General features: G+C 35.1%; 3 protein-coding genes across 10 annotated transcripts in view; 2 read left to right on the forward strand and 1 right to left on the reverse strand.

Annotated features, from left to right (window-relative positions):
• The first annotated feature begins 1683 nt into the window (after positions 1-1683).
• On the forward strand, positions 1684-5739 carry LOC110099474. The gene is made up of 2 exons (XM_020826634.2): positions 1684-1980; positions 4928-5739. Exons 1-2 carry the CDS (start codon positions 1908-1910, stop codon positions 5554-5556), a joined length of 702 nt encoding a protein of 233 aa, XP_020682293.1. The 5' UTR covers positions 1684-1907; the 3' UTR covers positions 5557-5739.
• Positions 5740-7504: 1765 nt separating this feature from the next.
• Positions 7505-8430, reverse strand: LOC110099470 (bZIP transcription factor 53-like). The gene has a single exon (XM_020826628.2). It carries the CDS (start codon positions 7974-7976, stop codon positions 7578-7580), a length of 399 nt encoding a protein of 132 aa, XP_020682287.1. The 5' UTR covers positions 7977-8430; the 3' UTR covers positions 7505-7577.
• A 6894-nt stretch (positions 8431-15324) lies between these two features.
• Positions 15325-26155, forward strand: part of LOC110099479 (lon protease homolog, mitochondrial) — a 32450-nt gene continuing 21619 nt past the window's right edge. For 4 of the 8 annotated variants that reach the window (XM_020826642.2, XM_020826645.2, XM_028692809.1 and 1 more), the window contains exons 1-7: positions 15325-15811; positions 16638-16703; positions 18909-19100; positions 19302-19367; positions 19455-19496; positions 20909-21031; positions 21547-21645. In XM_020826642.2, coding sequence (XP_020682301.1) covers positions 15479-15811; positions 16638-16703; positions 18909-19100; positions 19302-19367; positions 19455-19496; positions 20909-21031; positions 21547-21645 — 921 coding nt within the window. In that variant the 5' untranslated portion in view covers positions 15325-15478. The remainder of the gene's footprint in view (positions 15812-16637; positions 16704-18908; positions 19101-19301; positions 19368-19454; positions 19497-20908; positions 21032-21546; positions 21646-26155) is intronic. The other 4 variants (XM_028692807.1, XM_028692812.1, XM_028692813.1 and 1 more) reach the window with 2 other exon arrangements.

Consider the following 26155-nt stretch of genomic DNA (forward strand, 5'->3'; position numbering starts at 1 on the left):
GGTGCGGAGTGCGGACGGGGAGAACCGTCCGCAACAAGCATTGGCTGGTGCTCGGTATTGCTCGGTATCGAGCGGTACCAATCATCCTCCAATGCCTTGTGCGGACGGTGCACACTTCGCACCTAATAGTTTTTCTAGAACAATGAAGTCATTGGATGGCTGCGGATTCGTGTGCTTCCATTGGTATTCTTAGGGCATCTCCAACCGAAAACTACATTTTCACTGCAAAATATAGTAAAATTTCAAAATGCTGTAATTCTATTCCAATCGAACTCCATTTCACGGGCTTCGTCGTCTCTAACTGTGTTTCTTCATTTCGTGGGCAAATCCCGTTGACACATAAAAATTTAGCGGGTGAACATTGCAATGCCAATATTGACGTCGCACTGTTCACCCGTGATGAAATAGCGGCAAAATTGTCGCTCGGTTGGAGCGACGGAAGAACGGAAAACGGCAAACCCATTGGAGATGCCCTTAGTTGGGGAATTGTATGTTTATATATTCTATAGGTGTTTGTAAATTGTACGCTTGTATTGAATATGTATTATGAGGCGAGTCCTTATATATTGCTGGTGAGTAAAAAGGTTTAGAGCTGTATTGCATGGAAATTTTGGCTGTTTTCATGGATGGATGCTACTCTTCATTGTTTTAGTAAATTTTGATTAAGTTGCGTTTGAAGAGACAAAAATGGGGTCAATGAATTTACAGCCAAATTATTTGTTTTTTTCTCCCAGTGGATGACAATAGAAGGACAAATTAGTAATTTTAAATCTTTTGACATAGAATTCAATCAAACACCTCAGTTATGTTAAGAATTTGTTAATGTGCGATAACTTTGAAAAATTATCCGTCTTACTTTTTTTTTAAAAGAAAATTTTTCTAATATTCAAAGGATCAAAATAGCTTTTAAAAATTTTACTTTTCTCATAATAATTTCATAATAAATTTTATAAAATATTAAAGCTATACCAAGCATGTTTCAAATTTTACTATTAGGGCTAAAATTAAATTTTATGCTCTTAAGTCTTAATCATGCTACAAAATTTTTTTATATGATATATGTAATTATTCTGCTTCTCAAATATTAAATTTTTACATTTAAATTTATTTATTTTTGAATGAAGCACAAATTCATAACACACGCATATAATGAGTAACTGTCCGCTGTCATACTTGACTTTGTCGAGCACGATCATGGTTAGTAAATCACTTATTTAAATTAGTGTTATTGAAAAATAATTTTTTATTCTAATTATTGAGCTACTTATTATTTCACAAAATGAGTTATATAATTAAACTTTATCAATTACCACAAAATTAAAGAGAATCAAAATCCAAAGCTGATAAATTGAGTTAAGGAGCATTTTAAAAGGAAAAAAAAAATCTCAAATATTCGTTAAATATAAGATTAATTGTAGATAAAAAGTACAAAATCAATTATGAATAAAATAACATTGCTTATTTTCATATATAAAATTAGTAAATATGTATTAAAAATAAATAAAAAATTATCTCATAATATTTTGATTAAAATTTTTATGAGAATAACTTTTATATCATTTGAAATTATTTTAAAATGAGTATAATATAAATTATTATTATCTCAAAATAGATTAAAGGATTTTAAAGTTAATTATGATAATTATTTGTGTCACATCTACTCTTTTAAAGCGAAAACGAGCTGAACTTTCAAAGCTGTCCAGGCGGCTGCATCTCCTCTCACCGCGGCCACGAAGAAGACTATTCCGGGCTCTCTCCTTCTGTCTCATGGGAACACCACCGGCTTTGTGTTCCAATTGCTGACTTCTTCTCGCCGCAGTCATCAGTTGTCTCTCTTCTTCGATTCTCCCATACCCACGCCGCCGGAGCCGGAAGAGAAAACGTAATTGAAACCGAATCTGTTCAGGATGCTGGATCTTCAGAAAAGGCGGATTCAGCTTGCCCTCTTCGTTGTGGGTTTAATTGGCCTTAGCATGACAGGTACCGGATCTGTTCCTTTGCTAGATTTTTAAAAAGTTTCATTCAGCTTTTCTCTAGGTATTTTCACGTATTCGGAATCTGCACGATTGCTTGATAGCAGTGCTTTGGTCTTTTGTTTTGATCGGCTTGCGATTGGTGTACTATATTTGATATGAGTTAGAATTTTAATGATTTTTTATGTTAGTTATTGGCTCTTTCCAATGGGAATGTATCAGGCTTCAGGATAAAGTTTTCTGATTCAATTGAGCCCTTGTCGGGTTGTCTTTAGAGTTTTGAATCTTAAAAATGAGTTACTGTTTCGGTGGAAGTTAATTGGCTAAACTGTTGGCAAATCTTGATATGGCGAATTCACTGATATATGAAGTTGATATTTTAATTTTGTTGGGAGGGAGGAGAATTTATGTGTTAGTCGAGAAACTTCCAATAAAAACTAGAGGCATGAATGCAATGTTCCCGAGAATCATAAACTAAAGTTATACATGTAACCATCCATGGCATAGTTTCCTAAAGTGCTCTGCCTTAGTACTCCTCCACAAGCTGGAGCATATATATATCGATAAGCTCTAACTTGTTATAAAGCTTAACAAACTGAAGAGGTCCTAAAGCCTTGTTAAACACATCAAAAAGTTGCTTTAAAGTGGGAACATGCGAATTAGTGATCTTTTTGGCTAACACAATATCTGAGATGAAGTTACAATCAACTTCAATATGTTTTGCTCTTTCATGGAATATTGGATTACTGACAATATAAATGGGAAGATTAAGTTTAGAGAGAGTTGCCTAAGATGGTTTTGTCACATTAAACGGAGGCCTTCCGATGACTCGGTTAGGAAAGCTGAGGTATTAAATTCGACTTATGTTAAGAAAGGCAGAGGTAGACCTAAAAAGACTTGGTTAGAAAATATTAGAAATGATCTTTCTTTTATTAGATTTAAATGAGAATTTGACTTTTAACCAGACACAATGGAGAAAAAGGATTCATGTAGCCGACCCTACATAGTTGGACAAAGGCTTGATGTTGTTGTTGTTGTTGATGATGTTTCTTCCATTTGGTTGATAATGAGAGTAAGGGATTAGTGAACCAATTTTTAAGATATCAAATAGAATTTTGATGTTTATGTTGCCAATGATTCATCAAGTTCGCTTTCCCACCTTGTTACCTTAATAGCTTCCACCCACTTGTGTTAATTGGAGCAATGTATAGCCTTCATAATTAGATGTTATGCACAAAACTTTGGTTTCAAAGATATAGGGTCAAAATATATTATGAATTGACGTTATCAAGGTTGTAGCGGAGGCCAATGGGCCTAAGAGGATGCTTTTGTTTACTTTTGATATCACTTGGGCTTCTAAAAGAGTTTCTTCTACGTAAGAGTTAAAAGGAATCTTGAAAAACAATAGATTTTGGAGAACTAGTATCATTGAGCAGTCTTAATCTAACACCTGCAAACAAGGACATCAAACTCGTATGCCTTTGTTACAAAAACTACAATAGCTTTAAGTGTCATTTTTACAAACTGGTCCATTGGTTTGAATCAATGCAATCTTAATAATATGTTTACAAACAGTAAACAAAAGTTTTCAGAAGCTTATTTATAAGCCATAGCTCAAGTCATGTGTCACATATAAGCTTTTACTTAGCCACAGCGCAAGAGAATATAGATAACGGTTTGCCAAGTAGAAAATTTTCAGAAATATTGTACAGATCTTTAAAGTAGGAGAGAATATAGTGTACGTTTTACTGCAAACACAAAATGCAGTTGAAAAAGGCAAAAAGACTCTAGCCAATAATTACTTTTTTTGCTTTATATTCATTTGATTTTGGGCTCTTCTTTTACCTTGTATCAACATATTTGTTCTAAATCCTGTTGGTGGTTGTGCCTGGCAACAAATATATTTTCCATACTTGGTTCGACCATTACAGTTGACTGGATTATTTTGATCTTATCCTTTTAATATAATAAGCTGTCTCGTATAATTTGATCTGAACCAAATTTGATTTATTAAAATTGGTGCAGAATTTATGTAGACTGATATTGCTTTCTCTCTCTATACTAAAGGAAAAATTATTCTGTGCGGACACCGGACGGCATTCGGACACCAACCAGAACGCGTCACGTCACTTTTTTGCTCTGTACCGGTGCTCGGTACCGCTATGTACCGGATGAAGTGATGCATTCTGGTTGGTCTCCGGACCGTCCGGTGTCCGCATAGAATAATTTCTCATGCTAAAGAGCATTCATAATAACGAGTAATCGACAATGATGTATTTTTCTTCATTTTAACTTTTCTAGCTCTAATATTTTCCCTGGCACTTATTTTTAGCGGTAGCTAACTGTTGTTGACTTCATTTCTAACCTGCTTTCATGCCAATTTATTCATGTCTGTATTAGGCGGGCCCCTCCGATCCTTACTTACTCTAGGCGGGCCCCACATGGAGTTAATTCAAGGGTTGGAGGGAAAATTTGAATGGAAAGGGGGGGAAATTTGAATAGAAGGGCTGTTTAGGGATTTTGTATGGGGATGAGAGTTAAAGAGGGGGAAAAGGGAGAATTAGGTCCTCATCTTGAATTTGAATGAAAAGTTTGAGATCTCATTGTGTGCTTGGGCTCTAGGGTTTGCTAGAGACTTGTGGAGAGTTGTTCTTCCTCTCGAATTGAAGAACTATTGTATCTTTGCTGTTTTGATTCTTCTTCTAGTGGAATACAAGTATTGGCTTGGTTTTATTCCAGTTTTTCCCACTGTTTTCTCAGTTTGAGTGCAGTTTTCTGCTGTCCACAGCAGAAATTCTGCTGTTTTCCTGCTGTTTGCTCTTCCGATTGGCATTTTAACTTTTCTTCCCTGGCACTTATTTTTAGCGGTAGCCAACTGTTGTTGTCTTCATTTCTAACCTGCTTTCATGCCAATTTATTCATGTCTCTAACTCCCATATCAATTTTAAATACAGCTGAAATGTTCCGAGAACTTATGGGGGAACAATCTTCATCAAAGAGCGGAAAGTTCACATTTCTTAATTGCTTTGACATGGGTTCTGGCACTCTAGCCTGTGGAGTTAAAGAAGGTGTCAAGCTTTACAGCTACAGCATCAGAAGTGTTCATGTTGAGAATGTAAGACAAAGGGCCACTGAGTTTGCACTCAATGAAGCATTGCAGGAGGGATTGAGCACCAATGCCGCCGCAAAACAAGCTAAAAAGGTAGGAGCGAAGGCTGCGAAGGTCGCCTCTCGCCAAACTAAACGGATCGTCGGCCCAATTATATCGTCAGGGTGGGACTTCTTTGAAGCCATTTATTATGGTGGCACCATGACTGAAGGGTTTCTTAGAGGAAGTGGCACATTATTTGGTACTTACATTGGAGGTTTTCATGGTGAGCAGTTGCTAGGAAGATTAGGTTATTTTGCTGGAAGTCACTTAGGGAGTTGGATTGGAGGAAGGATAGGCTTAATGTTTTATGATATTATTAATGGCATTAATTATATATTCAATTTTGTTCAATTTGAGGACTTGAACAAGCAAGTGCAGATTGAAGATGCATCAGAGAACACTCAAGCTTCTGTTGGCTGGGGATTTTTCTGATATTATATTTGCATTACAGAAGCTATCTGGTTGGAAACTTCATTGTTTTAATGTATTATGTACAGTTCAAATATATGGCGTTTGAAAATAGGAATTATGAACTTCCACATGTTCTATTGATGTAAGAAAATATTGGATTTGAATTATGTTGGCCCTTAAATAGGAGATTGGTACTGTGCAAGACATGGATAGAAGAGTTTGCTGGCTAAGATTTTATTTCGGACGCTTTTTTTATTACTTTTTTAAATGATTTTTTAGTATGAAAATTAATTAAATTAAAAAATTTATATTAAAAATTTTCTTTAAAAAATAATAATAAAATTATTTCAAATGAAGTCTAAATCTCCATTGTGATTGCAATTATCCTGGGAATGCTTGCAATTCGCTTTAAACGCTTGAAATTGAGCAATTTATAATGAAAATAGTTTTGAAAGAAATTGGTGTAAAGCAATTGCAGTGTGTGCTTCCTGTTGGTGGGTTAAGGGTATCTCCAACCGAACTCCAACAGCTTGAATGGCGTCCATGGCCAGCTCCAGTTGAACCGTAAATTTCTCGCTATTTGGCTGCGGGTGAACAGTGGGATGTAAATATTGGCGTTGCACTGTTCATCTCCGTCATTTTTACCTCTCTACCGAACTTGGCGCGGAAAAAAAGAGAGAATCGTTACCTGCAAAAGTGAAAAGTGGAGTTCGATTGGAGATGAATCGCGACATTTTGTAATTTCACGGCATTTTGGAGTGAAAAAATGAGATTTTCGATTGGAAATGCTCTAAGTAGGTTATATCTTTCCACGGAAATCAAATTTTCAATTTTTCAATCTTTGAAGGAGATAACAATACCAAACAAAATTTTTTGGTCTCTAAAATAGAGCTTATCATTTTTTTTAATCTTTAAGAAAAAGAAAGAATGTATAAGAAGAATAATTTTAATTTAAGTAATTATTTTATGCCTAAAAATAAATACAATAAGGCGCATCATTACCGTTCGATGAGCTCAATATCATATGTAGAGTTCATGCAAGCTTAATAACAACATTGCATTTCTTTTAGAGACAAACAGATAATCTCTTATTAAAAATTAAAATCTTTTTTTTTTTTTTGGACATCTAAGCCAATCAGGATAATTTCATACACATATCACATACATAAGATTCAAATACAAAACATTTTTATTGATAGTCAAAACTTTCAATTAACAGATCAAGATGAGTTTCATTAAAAAAACAAATCATTTCAAATAGCTATAACTAACTATTAACTTTAACTTTTTTAGTTTTAACGTTTGAAGAGCTTAAATATAAACTGATGAAATGCTTTTTAAATCTTGCTTTCAAACATACCATTAAGATAAACCCTAGCTGCATCCAATCAGCCCCAAATTACGTCAGCGGTACTGAGCCACGGGATTGAGCGGTACCAAGCAAAGAGGAGAAGTGACGCATTCTAATTGATCCTCGAATGACGTTCAGCCTCCCCACAGAATAATTAATCCTTCTAATTTATGTTTATCATAACTTCATTAAATATTACATTGGAAAAGAAGATTCTACACAGCTCTCCTTGACCTATTGGTTGAGAGCTAAAGCTTCCAACCAAGAGTTCTAGGGTTTTGAGTATATGTATAGATGTTGTGTGTCTGAGTTTGCCTTAAATGACCTAAATGTCCAAAAAAAAAAAAAGATTCTTTCGAAAAATTAGCTAAAATAAAATAAAAAACCATCTTCTATGATTCCCTCGACGAATCATAGAGCACCAGTATTACAACAGATTGATCGTAGTTCTAACTTCTTTCCATATTACATAATTAACTAACAAAAGCATCATAGAAGCCCATAGAAGCATCTGAGCAAAACACGAACTACAGAAAAATTAAAGGAAGGAGAGAGATTCAACAACCGAAGAAATGTCAAAGTAACAATTTTCAACAGCTAAAGTTGACATCAATCAAGGATTCAAAGGTCTTTCTGAAGATTTCAAAGCCTCCAAAACTGAAAAGAAATAAATATAAGCAAGCAAACCGATTCAGCATTGGAAAAAATTGGCCGATGCCATAATAGACTGCGACGGGCAAGGGACCTGCCATGGCTTGAGGAGGGGATCAGGGATCTCCATTACCATGCCACTCGCAGCCTGTACGAACCTAAGCAGCGAGCTGACGTACCGAAGCCTTTCCGTGAGCTCCATCACTTGGGTCCTCATCACCCTGTTTTCGGTCTCAACAGTAGCGTACCACTCGCTCCTCAACTTCACCTGTGCGGAGATCCGGCTGTTATCCTCCCGGAGCTTGCCCACCTGGTTCACGAGATCATTCAAATGCTTCTGCTTTCTCATCCGTGACCTCCTCGCCGATTCACGGTTCGAGAGCATCCGTTTCCGCTTCCTCTGATCAAGGTCAAACCGATTTTCTTCCTCCATCGACATCTATCAGATTTGGGAAATGTTGTAGATGATTGCTAGGGTTACGTCAACAGATGACGTAGAAATAGTATAGAAACACAACGGAGAAGGATTGGAGAAGGTGGATTCTGCGGAAGAAGGAATTAGTGTTCATGAATGCCGTAGATGGCTTGTTACTGGAATTTTCAAGAGATCGGACTGACTGCCGAAGATGGGACGATCGTGAAACAGAGTTTTCCCTCAGATAAGAAGACGAAAACAAATTCGATCCAGGAATTGATCTACGAAATGGCAGACGAGACGGAGAGGGCGAGCGAGGGAGGTGGAGAGATGAGAGAAGAAGGGAATTTATAGAAAACGGGAGTAGGCTTTCAGGATCTGTTAGTGGGTAAAGCCATTGATTTTCCTTAGGAAGGAAGAAGAGAGGAAGGAGGCGACAAAAGAGAAGGGCCTAAGGGGGATGGACTGATGGAGATAAATGGCCAGCGGTGACGAGAACGGCGACTTGAGCTGGTAGCCGCCGTCTCCGATGTTCTACATAGGTCGAAATAGACACATGTCAATTTACTTGCCACGCGTCCTTAAATCCGCTCGCTGGGATTTTGGTTTTATCTAGCCTTGCAAATGAGTGGAGCCAACTCGATCAACTCGAGTTGGCTCCATCTTAACTCATTAATGAGCTTGCGTAATAAGTTTATTGAGTATCGAGCTCGAGTAAAATTTTGAGCCCATTGGATTATCAAGCTCGAGTTCTAACGAGACGATGTTTGGCTCAATTACTCGTCAAACCACTCAAATTTGTGTGTATGGGGGAAGGCGGACCAACCATTCTCCCTGCTATGTGATTTGCGAAGCGAACTAATCGATAGAAAAGTAAACAAATATTTTGCAATAATCAACTATATAATATGAGATACAAAAAATTGTCTCATCCTCATAGGCGAAGAAGAAGGAATTATGTTGGAACAATTGATTGATTCTCATTGGGAAATTGTCGTTCAAAGGGTGTTGTCCTGGTTTCTGATGATTTGCCCCTCTCTGTTAAACCTCCTGTTGAGATTTTTGTGAACCTTGTTGTCTCTGTGAACCCTGTTGTCCCTTCTGTGTCTATGTCTGAGGTGCAGGAAATGGGTTGTGATGTTGGTATTCTTGAGGAAAATGTTACTGTTCTGGTTTTGCGAATGAACCGCCAAATAGTTTTTTTTTTCTTTGCTCGTGAGTTATTGTTCGTGAGCTAGGGCTTCTCCTCTCTTCATCGTCTGCTGTGGTTCATGAGCTTGAGGAGGAAGTCAGCAACTAGAGAGACATTGATATTTTTGTAGGTATCCTAACTTCACATGTTTTGCATAAATGGTAATACTTATGGCAGCCATGATTTGCAACAAGAGATTCCACTTGTTCGGAATGTTACTTTCTCCGATTAGGAGTTCTTAGGTCATTCATCTTCTTCGCCTTAAAAAAAACTACTAAGATATAAAAATGTTTTGTAAGTTTTGTTTCAGAAAGATTAATATTTGTGAGTTTTAAAATATTATTTTTCGTTCATGTGGTTCTTAGATCATTCTTAAATTTGTGTAATATAGTCCTGTTTTAACAGATCAAATTCATGCTTAAATAATTATTCATTGCAACAAATCTGCAGGCATATAACACATATTAGAACTGAAATTAGATGTAGCACCGAACAAGGTTACTTGATGAGTATTATTTATATATAGAATGATAAATGCATAATTTACATGCTACATAATATACTTTACAAAAATACCTTGGAGCAAAATGTGAATTTGTATATTGCAGGTTTATAGAATGAATATTCCTTTTATTTTAATTATTTTCAATGTTTATTCGATTATAAACTCATGATTACATGATGATCATTAAAAATATTGTTATCTTACATATTGGAGGATTATGCTTGGCTTTTCTTTGCACTAAATGATTTAGAACTTAAGATAACTTGTATGTTAATGTTAAATTGCTTGTTCTATCTACTCTAGAATGTCACATGAACTATTTGTCAAAGATAATACACTACAGGAAAATCATCTATTACTGGCGGAATTTTTCGGCGGATTTAGAATTTACTGGCGATTTTTCGATGAAAAAATTTTTGCCCGTAAAACCCGCATAGGAAAAATTTTTCCGGCAAGAAATAATTCTGGCGACTATCCAACAGAATTAGGCCGCTAGAAAAAAAAAATTTCTGCTTTACCCGGCCAGCTACCCGCCTGCTTGCGCTAGAGGATCATATTATTGGATGGCTGAAATATGCAAGGCTTTTAAAACCGGACCGGCCAATGAACCAGAATAAGGAGGGGTTAGAGGTTTGATGGTTCGACCGGGGTCGAACCGGATGACGTAATAAATATTTATTATATTTAAATATTATAATAATGACACAACTATTTATAAATATATAGCAAAAATTGAAGAAAATTATAATACTTTTACTTATCTAATAGAGAAATGTTAGTCAAATAAATTCAAACATTTAAATCTAAAGGATAAAAACTATATTACCATAGATAATGCTAAACCAATAGTTTCTAAAAGCATAATCACATCTATTTCCGTTCCAAAAACATAATAGAATAGTAAGATCAAACAAGTTCCATATATGAATCAAATATAATAGCATTTGGTAATAATTAAGAAAAATATAACAATATTTTTCACTTGAAGACAACCAATCATAAAAAGATGCAAAATAACTTTATACCAAATGATAACAAAAACATAACATATTCATAATTAAAATCAAAGTTTCACTTTCTCAATTCAATAGTTTCAAAGATCTCCTAAATTAGCATCATCAAATCTATCTATATAAGTTAAGTCTCCAGGTCTCGCTTCACCAAAATATTCAAACTCAAATGCATCCGATTGATCGAGCCCGGTTATGTCTCCTACATCTCCTTCATTCTCTAAATCACCTTCACCAATAAATAAGAAATATAAAATAATATATTATTTTTGCTTTCAATTAAATAATATATTCAAATTTCATTGTCAACTTATAATGTCCTGACTGATCAAATTATATATTTTGTTCTTCAACAACTGGTATTGCATCATCTTTGTATATCTCATTTTTCAAATCCTGTAAGTCAAGTTCTGGAGTTGATACATCTTCAAGTATCCAAAAATCAACCATTTCAACATAAGTGTAGTCCAGAGGATCATAATGCCTTTTTTACAGTTGAAATCTAAAAAATGAATAAATAATTTTATGTTAAGATTATACATACTACTTAAATTGACACTTGTACATAAATTTAATGTTAGATCATACCTATTCTTTAAATTCAAATTATATCGAACATATACAAGATTGTTGAGTCGTTGATGCTCCAAATAATTCTGCCTCTTTGAGTGGATCTGTTAAAAAATACTCCAATTTCTTTCACATCCTGATGAAGATGATGTTTGGCTGAGAATTCTTATAGCAACTTTCTGCAAGTTTGGAGCACTTGATCCAAACATCTTCAGCCACTCATCTACATATTATCAAGTTTGAGAGTTTAGTGATGAGCATATTTGTATTAGTATATACACATGTTAAAAGTAAAAAAGTGAATAACCATATTGCATTTCTTTCGCCATTATCAGTGCAATTGGTTTTCCAAAGCTTTCTAAGCCATCACGAAATAATCTGACTTCATTAATTGCAACAGTTGACTTAGAGCAAATGTCTTTATTTCCAATTAATTCAACTAAACCTTGTAAAATTCTTGGCTTTTGACAATAGTTCTCTCTATTATATGGAAAATGAGGATTGAGAAAATATGCTGCTGCATGGATGCCTTGTCTTAATTGAGTATCTCATCTTCTTTTTATTATGTAGTAAAAGGCTTATATGATCTATTTACGTTTCTGAACATTGCTTTAATTGCCTTTCTTGCTCTATACATGCCATCATATAGATATCCAAGATATGGTTTTTCATCAGAGTCAACAATACGCAACAATCTAATCAAAGGGCCTGATATCTTTGAAATAATGAGACAGTTATCCCAAAACTTCAAGTCTAAAATAATTGAAACTACCTCCTTTCCCTTAGAAGTTTTGGATATCTTTGAATCCACAAAGAACTTGCTTGTGATTAGTGCTTGTAGGTCATGATGATGCTTATGCACACTTTTCAAAGTTATAAATGTTGTTGCAAAATGGGTTGCTTCAGGACGTACGATTTCCTTCCAACCTGGTCTTTTCCTAAGCCATGCAAGTATGAATATGTGATTATAACAAAAAATTGTCAACTTTGATGTTTTTTTGCTAGGTCCTTTATAAGAGGCATACTGCCAATATCTTTCAAAATTAAATTCATACAATGGGCGGCACAAGGAAACCAGTAAATATTGTTGAATATTTTATGTAATAGTTCACCTGTCTTTTTGTAATTAGCTGCATTATCAGTAACTATTTGAACAACACTCTATGGACCAACTCACTCAACAACATCAGTAAATAAAGAGCACAAAGTGGTAGCATCCTTTGTGATGTCTGAAGCATCTACTGATTTTAAAAAAGCTAGACCACGTGGACAATATATTAAAAATTTGATTAAAGTTCTGCTCCTACTATCAGTCCATCCATCTGTCATAAGTGTACAACCTGTTTCCTTCCAAGTTTATCTATAACTATCAATGAGTAGTATGCATTCTTCCTTGCAATTCCTAAGTAAGTTAACTCTCATGTTATGATAATTGGGGAGCTTGTAACAAGACCTATTACAGCAATAGCGTCAACAGCTTTCTGTGCATATACTGAAGTAAGAGCATTAAAAGGAATACAACAATAAAAAAACCACCTTGCTAAAGCCATATCTGCACGGTGCACTACTTCCTTAGATGCTAAAGCACTCTTAATTGAAGGTTGGGCACCTCGTGTAGTTCTAGGAGCAAAGAAGGTATCTATATCAGAAGCTTTTCTTTTTCCCTTACTAAGTTATGAAACATTTGCATGAGAATATTGTGTTTTTGGTAGCTAGCAAGAATCTCTCTCTTCATTTATAGCATCATCTACAGGAAATGGTGTACTGTCCAAGTCTTCCTGTGCTTGTTGTTTTTTCTTAAAATTTTCTTCAAGTTTTCATTCATTTGATATCTAACATCATGTGGAACCTTTTTACAAGTAGCTATATTCCTCTTTACATCTGCTAAATGCTGTTTCATTCTATTAATTCCTCCTCCCTTGTATGAAATACCACAATGTATACACTTAAATTGTTTCTTCCCATCAGGTCCTTTAACTTCAGCAAAATGGTTCTAAGCAATATCTATTTTCTCACGCACAGTATAAGTTGATTTTGAAGTCTGATTACTAGGTGCTTCCATTCTAATTTGATTTACTAAATAAAATCACATATAAATAAATTAAAACCATGCAACGTAGAAAACTACAAAGTAGAAAACTATTAAGTAAAAAAAATAATAAAGTTGAAAACTATGCAAGGTAGAAAACAATGCATACCTCAATTCGTCGTAGTAGCAATTTTATATTATTTCAAAGAAAGCATGTTCAAAACCTGGAATATATTTAAGATGATTTCAAATTGAATATGCATTTTAACTATAATACTAAAAAAAAAGCTCTTTTGTTTGATGAAAAGAAATGCAAACTAAAAAATGCAGTGTGAAGTAAAAGTTTTCTATTGAAAATATTTTTAAGGATCACAATGAAAATTACTCAAATAAAATCCTTTGAACAAATCAGGAACGTTTGCTTTAAGAAATAAGAATATTGAAAAAGGTTTGAGCAAGGAAACATGATATAACATTATAATCTTTTTTTTTTATTGGAAAGAGAAGACTCAGCAAGCAGAGCATTGGAATAAGATCCATAGTAATATTTTTGACCTATGTCTCCTCAAATTCTATTTGCATTTAAGTTTTTTAGTTGATGTAGGCAATGGCATCCAATCAACTTGAAAAATAAATAAATTGTAACAATGGTTATCTTAGATCATCATGTTTATCCCAACTAACTGAGATTGACTTGCTAGATATTTTCGGCCAATCAATCAAGGAAAAAGGATAATACCATTCATGCTTACAAAACATTTAAGAAAATAAAACTACCTTTAGATGATGTTCACGAGCCTTCAAAATGAAATGCTCACTCTCAACATTTACCAGGGATCTTGCTCTTGTACTTCCACTCAACAGCTTCCTGAGAAGGCATTGAAAGATATGAAAAAAGATCAAAACTATTACGCATATAGATATTTTACTGTAGGAAAAAAAGAAAAATTCAAGTAACCTAAATTAATCCAAAAGCTTGAGCACATCACAAAACATAACTGCTTCTATTTAAATGCGGGTTGAGAGTGAGCATTTCATTTAAATTAATCCAAAAACAACACATCACAAAACATAACTGGCAGCATAAAAATTGAAACTGGTAGCATAAAAATTGTTTATCACATTTGTTGTTTCATACAAGGGAAATAGAATCAAATATTCAAATCAATATGACTAAAGATTAAATCTCCTAGTAGAAAGTAGGAGATGGAAAACAGGTCGGCGGTCGGCTTCGTGAAATAGTAGAAAGTAGAAACGAGGAGAAGGAGAAGCGTGTGTAGAACTCACTGTGGGTTGGAGAAGATGGAAAACAACACGAGAGAGGGAAGCTTTCACGAAAGAGGCGACTGGTTCGGGGAACAGACGGGAAGAAGGAAGTTGAACGAACTTGCGAATATGTGAATAGTAGGGCTTTTTTTTCGTTTTCGTATAAGCGTTGTCTAATCCTTACCGTAGGATCAGATCCAACGGCACAAATTAAGCTAATTGCGAACCCTCCGGTTATCCAAAACAGGCGTCGATTTGCCGGTTCAACGGTCGGAACGTCGGTTCGACCGATCTGAGGCCGGTTTGACGCGAAACCGACTCTCAAGAGAACCGTAACCGGCCGGCCGGCCGGTCCGATCCGGTTTTAAAAGCCTTGGAAATATGATTATAAAGAACTCTTATAATTTCTAAAAAAAAAGAGAATCCTTATTTATAGTCATATTGAGTCATTAAAAACAATATAAATATCTAAATGTTTCAATACAATATAAGTAGTATTTTCTATACGATATCCACTTATCCAAACAACTTAATAAATTTTAAAATCATGGATTCATTTTAAATTTTTTAAAACTCATTTCTTCTTGCTTTGGTTAGCCTCCCTTGCATTTAAAGATTTAAAATAATAATTTGTTTTACATAAAAAAACAATATTTTGATGTGTATTAAAAATTTAAAATAAAGGACATGGAAGTAATTTATGTAAGCTGGTTGGAGGAGTTCGTAATTTACTTCATTCTTAAGCTCCAAGATTTCTCATAATGCATCTGTATCGTCTTTCCCTCGTTGTCTAGGGTTTTGTAGGGGTTTTTCGCCTTTTCGGCTGGTAAGCTTCAAGAAATTAACTTAGTTTCTAAGCCCCGCAAAAACTTGGCTGAATTACAAATCAAGGTGGAAGGGAGATAAAGATTGCATCATTGCAGCTTTTACCCTGCAGATCGTTCTCGGTCTCCAATGCTTAAATTACTGTCTACTTCCTGCCGTCAAGGGAGATCGGGGTTTCCATGCAGTAGGTTCCCTGACGGCGCTGCCAACGGGGCGCTCGAGAAGAGCCCCTTGTTTCGAGTTATTCGTTCTTTAAGGAGTTATACTGGCGAAAAAACTCTTTTTCGGCTGACCGCTTCATTCAGCTCGGATTCTGGGGAGGGGGATGGCGACGCGGCTAAGTCGGTGGATGCTAAGGCGGTGGAGGAAGCGGAGTACGCGTCTACCGGAGCGGAGGCGGAGGAGGCCAAGGCATCTTCAGCCATAGTGCCTACGATTCCCCGGCCAGAGGATCACCTGAACGTTCGTATCATTCTTTTGTGCTTAAGTGATATATTTAACCAGAATGTTTTGGGCGTTTTTTCCTTTTGGACATCGGATTCTATTTGGAATTGGTTATTGTTAACCTCTATTTGAGGTCTGTGTCTTGTTCAAGAATGCTAGTGCACTGCTTTTAGGGAAGTTCCCGTGGAGATTCTACTCCGACGGCTTTGCTTGAAAGATATGAATTGTTGAGTGGTTTGTTGTGATTGTATTGGTCTACGTGTAGTAATTTTTTAAAATTTGTCTGCTTGGAGATACCATATGGCCTTGTGAAATAATGCTAGCTTTGATTCAAGCTAAATTTTTTTGAGTTTAGTTTATACTTTGGGATTATTTTTAGTTTTGAATCTATAAAGAAGCAGTTTGCTTGTATCACAAACCCCGTAGCAATTATATGAAGTTTTTGTTTCTTGAACAAAAGATTTCCATTGGAATGCATTGGTTGTAGTCAGAAAAATTAGAGTTGTTGTGCTTAAACTACTGCAGATCCCTTTACTTGGAAGGCTTGATGAAATATATTATTATAATTGATTATTGGTCTATATATAAATACTTACCGTTGTTGATTTTTCTTGAAAACTACAATATGCTGATTCATTGTATAGTCATTTTTTCTTAAACATCAAATTCATAGAATTGAAATAAAGACCGTTTAACTATACTGGAAAACCTTTATCAATTATAGGTTTAGAATTTTAGTACTCACATAAAATAGCTTGACCTTATATTAATATTTCTATTATATAATCACTTTTTTAAAGGTTTATTTTGTGCTGATCAGCTTCTTTTTTCTTGGTGTTAGCAGGTTATGGTCGTGCCACTCCCACATCGGCCTCTTTTCCCTGGATTTTACATGCCAGTCTCCATCAAGGCATGTCCATTTTTTTTCTTGTATATTTTGCAAAGTATCAAAAACATTAATTCATACATGAAACATATTTCATATTTATTAACATCTATTTAGGTGAAAATTTTGTCTTTGCTAAACCTTTCTGATGCATATATCTAGCAACTTTATCATATATATTTTCTGATGTGTGCTGTTTTATTATTTTGTGAAGCAAGATTTTTGTATATTTGTGTTGTATCGATTTAAATGCCATACAATAACAATATAGAAGAGAGTGGTAGCAAAAGATGTTAAATGATTACAGTATTAATATCAAATATGAATATATATAAAAGTTTTCTTGCCATGCATAAGTTTATTTTGTTCATGAGAGAGGATGTGATGATTGAAATCATAATGTTAGTATTATTGACACTTTAGCATGAACCTAATATAGATTTGTGTTATCAATAATCATTGCTGTTGGATCTAAATTTATCTGTGGATGAAATCAAAAGCTGTAAATTTGTCTGTGGATCTAAGTGAGTATGAAGAGTCAGAAAAGTGCTCTATAAAATGTATATGAAATCAAAATATCCAAAATATACATCTTCATCCTTTATTATAAGGCTCAAAGAGCTACAATGAATGGTACACCTCGAAAGAAATAGAAAATAACATATCTTCCATTATACAAATGTGGCCTAGTTGATCGATGTCTAAGTGAATCCCTATCTATGATGTGGTTTTCTCCACCAAGGCGAGTGCCCTGGATAAGTCTTTGAGGGCTAGTTAGTGTCTTGGGTGAGTCTGTGACGGTGAGTTCTTTAGATGTCAGGGTGAGTCCATAGAGGTATTATTCGAACCTTTAGGCGCGAGGGGTGAGGCCTTGACTATGGATAGTTGTGATGGATGAGCAATCCCTATTGAGGCAAGTGGTCTACAAGGCTCGGATTGGTAAGAATAAGTCCTCTAATGGGGCTTGCCGAGGACGATCACCCCTTCATTTGGCCTAGCAAAACAAATCTTCATGTTATGATCCCTTTGAGGGAGAGTGACCATGGAGCTACAAACTGGTACTAGCCAGCTTGCTTTGTGGTTTTGTTCCCTTCAAGTGAGTTCCCCTCTTAGGTGACATGATCGCTTTAGCTGGGCCTCTTGGTTGGAAGTTGTTTGGTATCAGAGAGTTACATATAGAAACATGTATGAGTATACAATTGCTACCTATAGAGAGTCACCATTTTGTGATTTTGGTCATTTTTTAGGGTTGAGTCATTTTTCACAGTTTGAGAGGTTATATCTACTCACTTCGATGATGCGGGTCTTGATTCATAGGTGTTTGAAACCTGCTCAGTGCATCTTTTCAAAAGTTCACTGCTATTTGCTCTTGTTGTTAAGTTTGATATCCTTAACGCAAAATCATTATGCGATCATATTATGCCTAGAATGTGCTGTGTGCCATGCCGGTACAGTAAATGCTTTTGAGTTATGTGCCATTTGTCCTTAATAATGAAGATTCCTCAATGTGATAATCTAATTTAACATCCCATATTTGTTTTAATATTAAAGTTGCTTCAACCTTCTGATCGTAGGATTCATACCTCTGAAGACTTCTCTAACCTTTATGGTTTACAAAGATTGAACTCATGCTTTAATATGTCTATAATTTTTTTATTAACAAGTTAGATTTTTTCATAGATTTAGTGTGCAGTGCAGTCTAATTTTCATATAAAATTCTCCTCTGTAAATAGCATATCAACCTAGAAAAGTAAGACCTTGCAATTAGACCATATTTTCTCGATTACAGGAAGGATTCTCTAGTCCAAGTAATTTTATGTTTTTCTTATTTTCTATTAAGAATATATGAAAAATATTCCTGGCTAACAACATTGTGACATGTCCGTTTTAAACCTCCTTGAAAATTAAACTGTGAAATAAAGAAGCGATTCTTATTACATTTTTGCAATAGTTATTAAAGTTTATGGTTTGTAAAATTTCCCTTCTTTTTTTCTTAATCACCCAACATGGGTGGGAGTTGATCGCCGCACCACACTATAAAATATGGGTAATACCAACTTCTTTCAAGGGTAATACCAACTGAGCCTCCCTCTTAAGCTAGTATGAACCCTATCTATTTTCCTTTTAGTTTGCTAATCATTTTGACCACATAGTGCAGGTTTTATTTGTGCTTGCTTCAATACTTCATTGAGTTCAGTTTGTAATTTCTCTATTTGTTCTTTTGGCTAGGATTCTAAACTTCTGTCAGCTTTGGCGGACAACTGTAAAAGATCAGTTACATATGCCGGTGCTTTTCTTTTCAAGGATGAGCCTGGAACTGACCCTAGTCTGGTGTCTGGTACAGAAACTGGGAAAAGCATCTATGAATTCAAGGGTCAAGAATTGTTTAACCGCCTACATGACATTGGTACCCTGGCTCAGGTTCTCTCTTTTCTCTCTCACTCCCCTCTCCCCCACCAAAAAAAAAAAACAAAAAACTTTTTTCTTTCTGATGCAGTAAAAAAATTTTGTCATATGTGAACATAGCTTGTATCTCGTTTTTATCTGAAGGGAAAGGATAACTGACTTGTGTAACAGTCATTTATTCATTAGCTAACTCATTGTGTTGTTCTTCTTATATAGATAAGTAGCATCCAAGGAAATGAGGTTTATCTCCTTGGTCACCGTCGTCTACGAAAAACGGAGATGGTTTGTATTTCAAGAAGCTTGGTGATTTCTGTTTATTTTTATTTCATCATTTTTTTATCTTTTTACTGACATGCTTATCATATGCAGGTTGATGAAGAACCTCTTACAGTTAAAGTTGATCACCTAAAGGCATACAACTCTCCTTTTATTATCCATTGCGTTGCCACTCCGCCCTTCTCCTTACTCCCCTGTTTCTCTCACCCTCTCTGCCTGCCAATATATACCTCTCTGTTTTTTTTCCTTTATAATTTCCAGTGAAAATGGTTTCTGTTTCAGTTCTCTGAGTTTAAGTTGACTAATCATTTCTTTTTAAGATGTTTGTTAGATTGATCTATCTCTCTCTTGCGTAGAGGATTCTGCAACGGGTTCTGTCTTGTGTAGAAGATACTGTTTATATGAAATATATTTATATTAACGATAACTTGAATGATCCTCTTCATGCATGCGTTGTGATCTTCTTCATGCATATTATATTCCAGATATTCTTCATTTTTTCATCCTCTTCATGCATGCATTGTGATCTTCTTCATGCATATTATATTCATTGCTTTCCCTTCTCAGCTTGACGTAAGTTCTCCGCATATTAACATAGGATCTTGGTTCTTTCTTTAAATGCATTTGTAATATCTTTTTTGTTGATTTTTTCCTTGTCTCACCTAGTTTATGTTTGGGATAATATGTTTTCAATTCACCATTTTGGTTGTTCCATATTTTGTGAATGATACTTGATGAATATTGTCCATGTATTATTTTAATTTCTGAACTTCTCTCATCAATGAAGCTTCTGTCCATGGGTTTTTGAAGTGGAGGAATGCATCAACTTGTCGTGTGATAGAAAAGTACCACTCAAACCTAAGGGAAAATTTTATAAGATGGTGGTGAGATCTGCAATGCTTTATGGTGCAAAATGTTAGCAATTGAAAGAGAAGCATAAAACTAAGTTAAGTGTTGTAGAGATGAGGATGCTCAAGTGGATGAGTGCCTTTACTCTTAGAGATAATGCAAAACGAGCATATACGTGAAAAGGTTGGAGTAACTCCAGCGGCAAATAAGATTAGAGAGAGTCATCTTAGATGATTTGGTCACATAAAACATCAGCTTTCTGATGACCAAGTTAGGAGAGTATATGTATTAGATTGGCTTGTATTAAGAAAGATAGAGGCAGACCTAAAAAGACTTAGTTAGAAAATATTAGAAATGACAATTTTTATTAGATTTAAATGAGGATTTGACTCTTAAAAAGATAATGGAGAAAAAAAATTCATGTGACCGACCCCATTTAGTTGGATAAGGGCTTGATATTGTTGTTGTTGTTGTAGAGATGAAGAAAGGTAGAGGTAGACCTAAAAAGACTTGGTTAGAAAGTGTTAATGATAACATTTCTTTATTAGATTAAAATGAGAATTTAACTCTAATAAGATACAATGGAGAAAAATGATTCATGTAGCCAACCCCACATAGTGGGATAAAGGCTTGTTGTTGTTTTTGTCGTCATCCTCGTCGTCATCGTCGTCTTATCAATGAAGCTTGTTATGTTGCAGGAATTGCCCTATAACAAAGATGATGATGTGATAAAAGCAACCTATTTCGAAGTTATTTCAACATTAAGAGATGTTTTGAAGATAAGTTCAGTTTGGAGAGAATACGCCAAAACATATTCTCGGGTATGTTGCATATCTGTAATTGTACTGCTTTTTACTCTCTAATACTGTATTTTTTCAGGTTTTCTAGTTCAATGTTGTTCAGATCATAGTGTTGTCAAATGCAATGTACTTGGTTGATTGCTATTTTACTTGAACATAGCAGATGCTGACAAGTTTGCCGAAAATCTTGATTACATCAAAATAGGAAATGAATGCCATTAATAAAGTTGTTATTTAATCAACTTCATTTCGATGGCTTTTTGACTGTTTTTGTGGAGGAAAAATGTATACAAAAAAAGCAATGTTCGTTTCCAAAATTTTGGTATTTTGTTGTGACTTTGACTTTAAGACTTTCTTCCTGCACTTTCAATCTCTTTGGAATCTATTTCGTTTGTAGTGAAAGAAATATCTTCTTAATGGTATATAAGTGATTCTTGTGTTTTATCTAGATCCATGCTTAGTTAATTGTCTGTTTCACTAGATAAAGTAGTGATTCAGCTGCTGTACCTAACAAAAAGTCTTCTTGGCATTCCTAGTACATTGGAGAATTTACATATGGAAGGCTAGCAGATTTTGGTGCTGCTTTATCTATGGCCAACAAGTTACTTTGCCAGCAAGTGCTTGAAGAACTAGATGTAAGAACATTTTTCAGTGAATCTGAAATTTTCATTTTCATAATTATGCTCTGATTTTTCTCTGCAGAATTAAGTATATTCCTTTCGGAAATTTCTTCATTCTTGGTTTCAACTTTTAGTTTAGAAGATACACATTAATAAGGCTTTGCTGCACAGATGAAAATCATATATGTTCTCCATTCTCTGATACAACAACAAAGGCTGTCTTTACATGAAAAGAAAAATAGGTTGCCTATCAACTTTGCTCTACATATAGTTGGGTATAAGTCAGGAAATCAGCATGGAGAATTTCCTTACGGTGGAGAGGTGGGTTTGTGTGGTGTTGGTCGATCCCAAAATAGAGAGAACTTTTATTCTGTTTGGTTGACTATGGGGTTGATCGGTTCTGTATGAGAAATGGAAGTGGGTTCAACTAGGCTTGATGCGTAGGCTGAAAAGTGAGAAGTGATTTCTTTGTTCAAAAGTGTTATAGATCCTTATTTGACTTTAGCCCTTTATGTTTTGGAATGGTTCGGAAGTGGGTGCTTCTTTATCTTTGTGGGTTGACAGTTCAGTATTGTATAAGGTGGGTGGTTTGAGATGGAACGGATCTCAGGTCATATTGATGCATGGATTTTTGTTCTGCCACTTTAACTGGCTACCTTTCTCTTAATGGATTTTGTTGACTCCTTAAAAGCAAATGTTCTGGGGATTAAATTTAGAATTATTGGCTATTGTTTCAAGGCCGTAGCTCTCAGTTTGTGTGTAACATTTCATATTTATTGTTATTTTGAAAATTATAATGAGAAGATAGGAGAGTAATAAATGAGAGATTGTATAATTGAATTTTATTTTTTTGTTATGTGTAAAAAATAAAATACCAAGGATCAACTTTAAGCCCTTATCTTTTTGCTTTTAGTCTTAGATGTTCTTACTAGACATTTGCGATAGGATTTGCCATGGTGTATGTTTTTTGCTGATGATATTCTTCTTGTTGATAATAATACTAGAGAGGGAGTTGAAGATAAACTTGTATTATGGAGGTCAATCTTAGAGTTTAAAGGTTTTCGTCCGAGTAGATCTAAAACTGAATACATGGAGTGTAATTTTAGCAGTAATAGATCTAATGAGGGGATTGTGACTTTGGACGATCAAGTCAAGTCATTAATAGGAGTATATGTTTTAGATATCTCGGGTCTATTGCTCAGAGTGATGGTGAAATAGATGGGGATATTATTAGTAGAATTCAAGTTGGATGGTTGAAGAGGAGGAATGCATTGGGCCTATTGTGTGATAGAAAAGTACCCCTCAAGTGAAAATTTTATAAGATGATGGTGAGAGTGTGAGACCTACAATGCTTTATAGCGCAGAATGTTGGCTTTTGAAAGAGCAACATACAATTAAGGGGCTGTTTGGTATGCAGAATTAAGAGTGCAAAGTAATTTATTTACCTGCATTTAATAAATTAGTTCGTTTGGTTTGTTTTGAGCGAAACTTTAGTAATTCCTCCGAAGTATTAATCGTGTATTTCGAGCGGCCATTCGCACGACTTCGAAACCCGCTCAAATTGAGCGAGTTCGAAATCCTCTCGGCCGCGACAACCACTCACTCGTCGCGTAGCTCGCTGGCGAAGGTGAGATGAGTCAGGGAGAAGAGAAGCCGCAACCAGCGATTGGCGTCGACGGAACCTGCGAGAGTTATTCGAGCGCTATGCCGACTCAACCTCTCCATTTCTTCTCTCGCTCGCTCGCCACTTCTCCATCTCCATTTCTTCTGCATTCTGACGATGGATACGGCTGCGCTTCTTGCAACGACGACGGTATTCAATACCAGAGTTTTGTACTGGTTTATATGGGTGATGGACTCCGCGGAGGTGAAAGGAAAACGAGCAGTAGATCTCAAGATGGGATCGATCACTAAAGACAAAGTCCAGGACAAATATAAACATTACTGGTCTTTCTTCCGCCGGCCGAAAGACACCGTCAAGTCATCGGAAAAGGTACCAGCCTTCCGTCCCAAACCGCTCCCAATGCGACGCCACTCGAGCACATGATGAACTCGTCGTCGATCTCATCAAAGCACGTACCGAGCATCACATCCTAGACGTTGGTTGGTGCGTCGGCGGCCCTTAGTCTTTTCTGAAGGGCGGCTTCGTCCTCGACGCCCCTTCTGAAACTTCTGTGACTCTGTCATCTTCTTCCAGGTTCATATATTCATACAGCCTGAAATCTCCAAACAAATTCTCAGTTATTGTTTTTTGTTAATTTATTAGCTCGTTTGCTGAACCGAAAAGGTTGAGTAGGAAATTCGTAGGGAAGGAAAAAGCATTTCTGAAATGTTGTCGGATCATAAATCCATCTAATTTTTATTGTTTCACTTTTGTTTTTTTATTTTTGTTGCTTTGAGTATTATTCTATTTATATTAATTGAATTATTGTATGTGAAAGAACCATAGAACAGACCATATAGTATACCATGCACATTGAATTTTTAATATACAGTTGTTAAAATGATGCTTGCTTTTTGCATGTGAACTTAGAGATTTATCTTAAGCATGAATAGGCTGCAAATGAGGCTCCACCTGATGAGGTTCAACTCAACTTCCGAGATTGCTTAAATAAAACATAATAATTTTATTGTTGTTTTCAATGAATGTTAAAACTTGCATTAGTGATTATTCAGATCAGCGTGACACATTCTTCATATTAGACACTGTTAGCTTTCAATCTACAGTAGTTAAAATGAATTGCATTGCACCTTCAATATTGTTATCTTTTTTGTCGGGAGAGATGCTTCTTGCTCATGTTTGTCCTTCTGGACTTGCAAATTTTTCATTTTACATGCGAAACAGCAGCTTTAGTTCCCAAGCTGACAATCTCATTTTGAATTTTTGTGAGAGGAGAGCTCATGAAATTAATGTTGTTTTTTAATGTGAGGAGGTTGAGTGGAAGGTAATGAGAAAAGAGTTGTAATACTTAAATAAATGGTTGCAGATTAATAATAAAATTTTAAATTACAAGGATTTCATTTCATTTCCTCCGCCTTTCTTCAATCGAAATCACGGGTGGAATCAGCCATAATTTTCATGGGGGCAAATTTATAAGTAACTGTTGGCAAATATGTCAGGGTCCAAGGGGGCAGTGTCCCATGGCGGGTTCGACCTGCCTAACAAATTTTGATTTATTATTTTTCTTTGTACTGAAAAGCTATTTTAGAAAGCAAGAAGAAGCTAGCCCAAACGAAGTTTCAACAATCGGTGATTACTTTTATAAATACATAAGTTATAATGACAAAAAAATTTACAAATGCACTATTTTTACTTTACTCTGGATATATCTAACCAAACAAGGGAAACATTTTTCCTGCGTTTACTTTGCAGACAACCAAACAGCCTCAAAGTATTTAAAATGCACTACATTTACTTTACACTATATTTACTTTACATTGTGTTTACTTTGCAGGCAACCAAACAACACCTAAGTTAATTGTTGCAGAGATAAGGATGCTCAGGTGGATGGGCTTTACTCTTAGAGATAGAATGCGAAACAAGTATATATGTAAAAAGGTTAGATTAGGTCCAGTGGCAGATAAGATTAAAGAGAGTCGCCTTAGATGGTTTGGTCATATAAGACATTAGCCTTCTGATGACCTAGTTGGGAGAGTAGATGTATTAGATTTGGCCTATGTTAAAAGTTGTATAATATACCTAAAAAGACTTGGTTAGAAAGTATTAGAAATGACCTATTTTTTTAGATTTAAATGAGAAATTGACTCTTAACATGACACAATGGAGAAAAAAGATTCATTGTAGGCAACCCCACATAGTGGGATAAAGGCTTGATGTTGTTTTTGGTGTTGTAAAAAATAAAATGAGAAGATCACATAGGTAGGGAAATAACTATCAAGTAAAGAAACAAATGTATAAATTAGTCTTTGTTATATAATCTAGAGTTACCTGTACAACATAATTGGAATGCCGCTTTTCATGGATTTTTTAAGATAGAAAGCTATTATCTACAACTTGTTAGCTCGGTTTAGATGGAATGGTGTTATCTACAGATTGTTGGATTACTGTAGATGGAAAACTATTGTCCACAAATTTGCTAGCTTGTTGTAGATGAAAAGTTGCTGGTCATGATGCCTTACACTCAAGATTATTTCAACACTCTCTCTCAAGTTGGATTGTATATATTGATAATGCCCAATTTGTTGATAAGTTTATCAAAATTTATTTTGGGTAAAATTTTGCTAGGAATATTTGCAGTTTGTGAGTTTTTTGGAATATAATTTAATGTGGTCTATCTCTGTGTATAAGTAACCACATTCTTTGGTAAATATCAAGTGCCACTATCCTATATTCAACTTCAATGTTACTTATTGATACCAAGTATTATTTTTTTTACTTCACAATGTAGCTAAATTTCCCCATACATTTATACATTATAACAATAGGTGGATCTTTGGTAGCCCAATCAACATTTTTGAAAATTTTAATATCCTTGTTGGATAGCTTTTTATATAGTTGGCCCTT

Source organism: Dendrobium catenatum, unplaced genomic scaffold, assembly GCF_001605985.2.
Source record: "Dendrobium catenatum unplaced genomic scaffold, ASM160598v2 fragScaff_scaffold_157, whole genome shotgun sequence".
NCBI lineage: Eukaryota > Viridiplantae > Streptophyta > Magnoliopsida > Asparagales > Orchidaceae > Dendrobium > Dendrobium catenatum.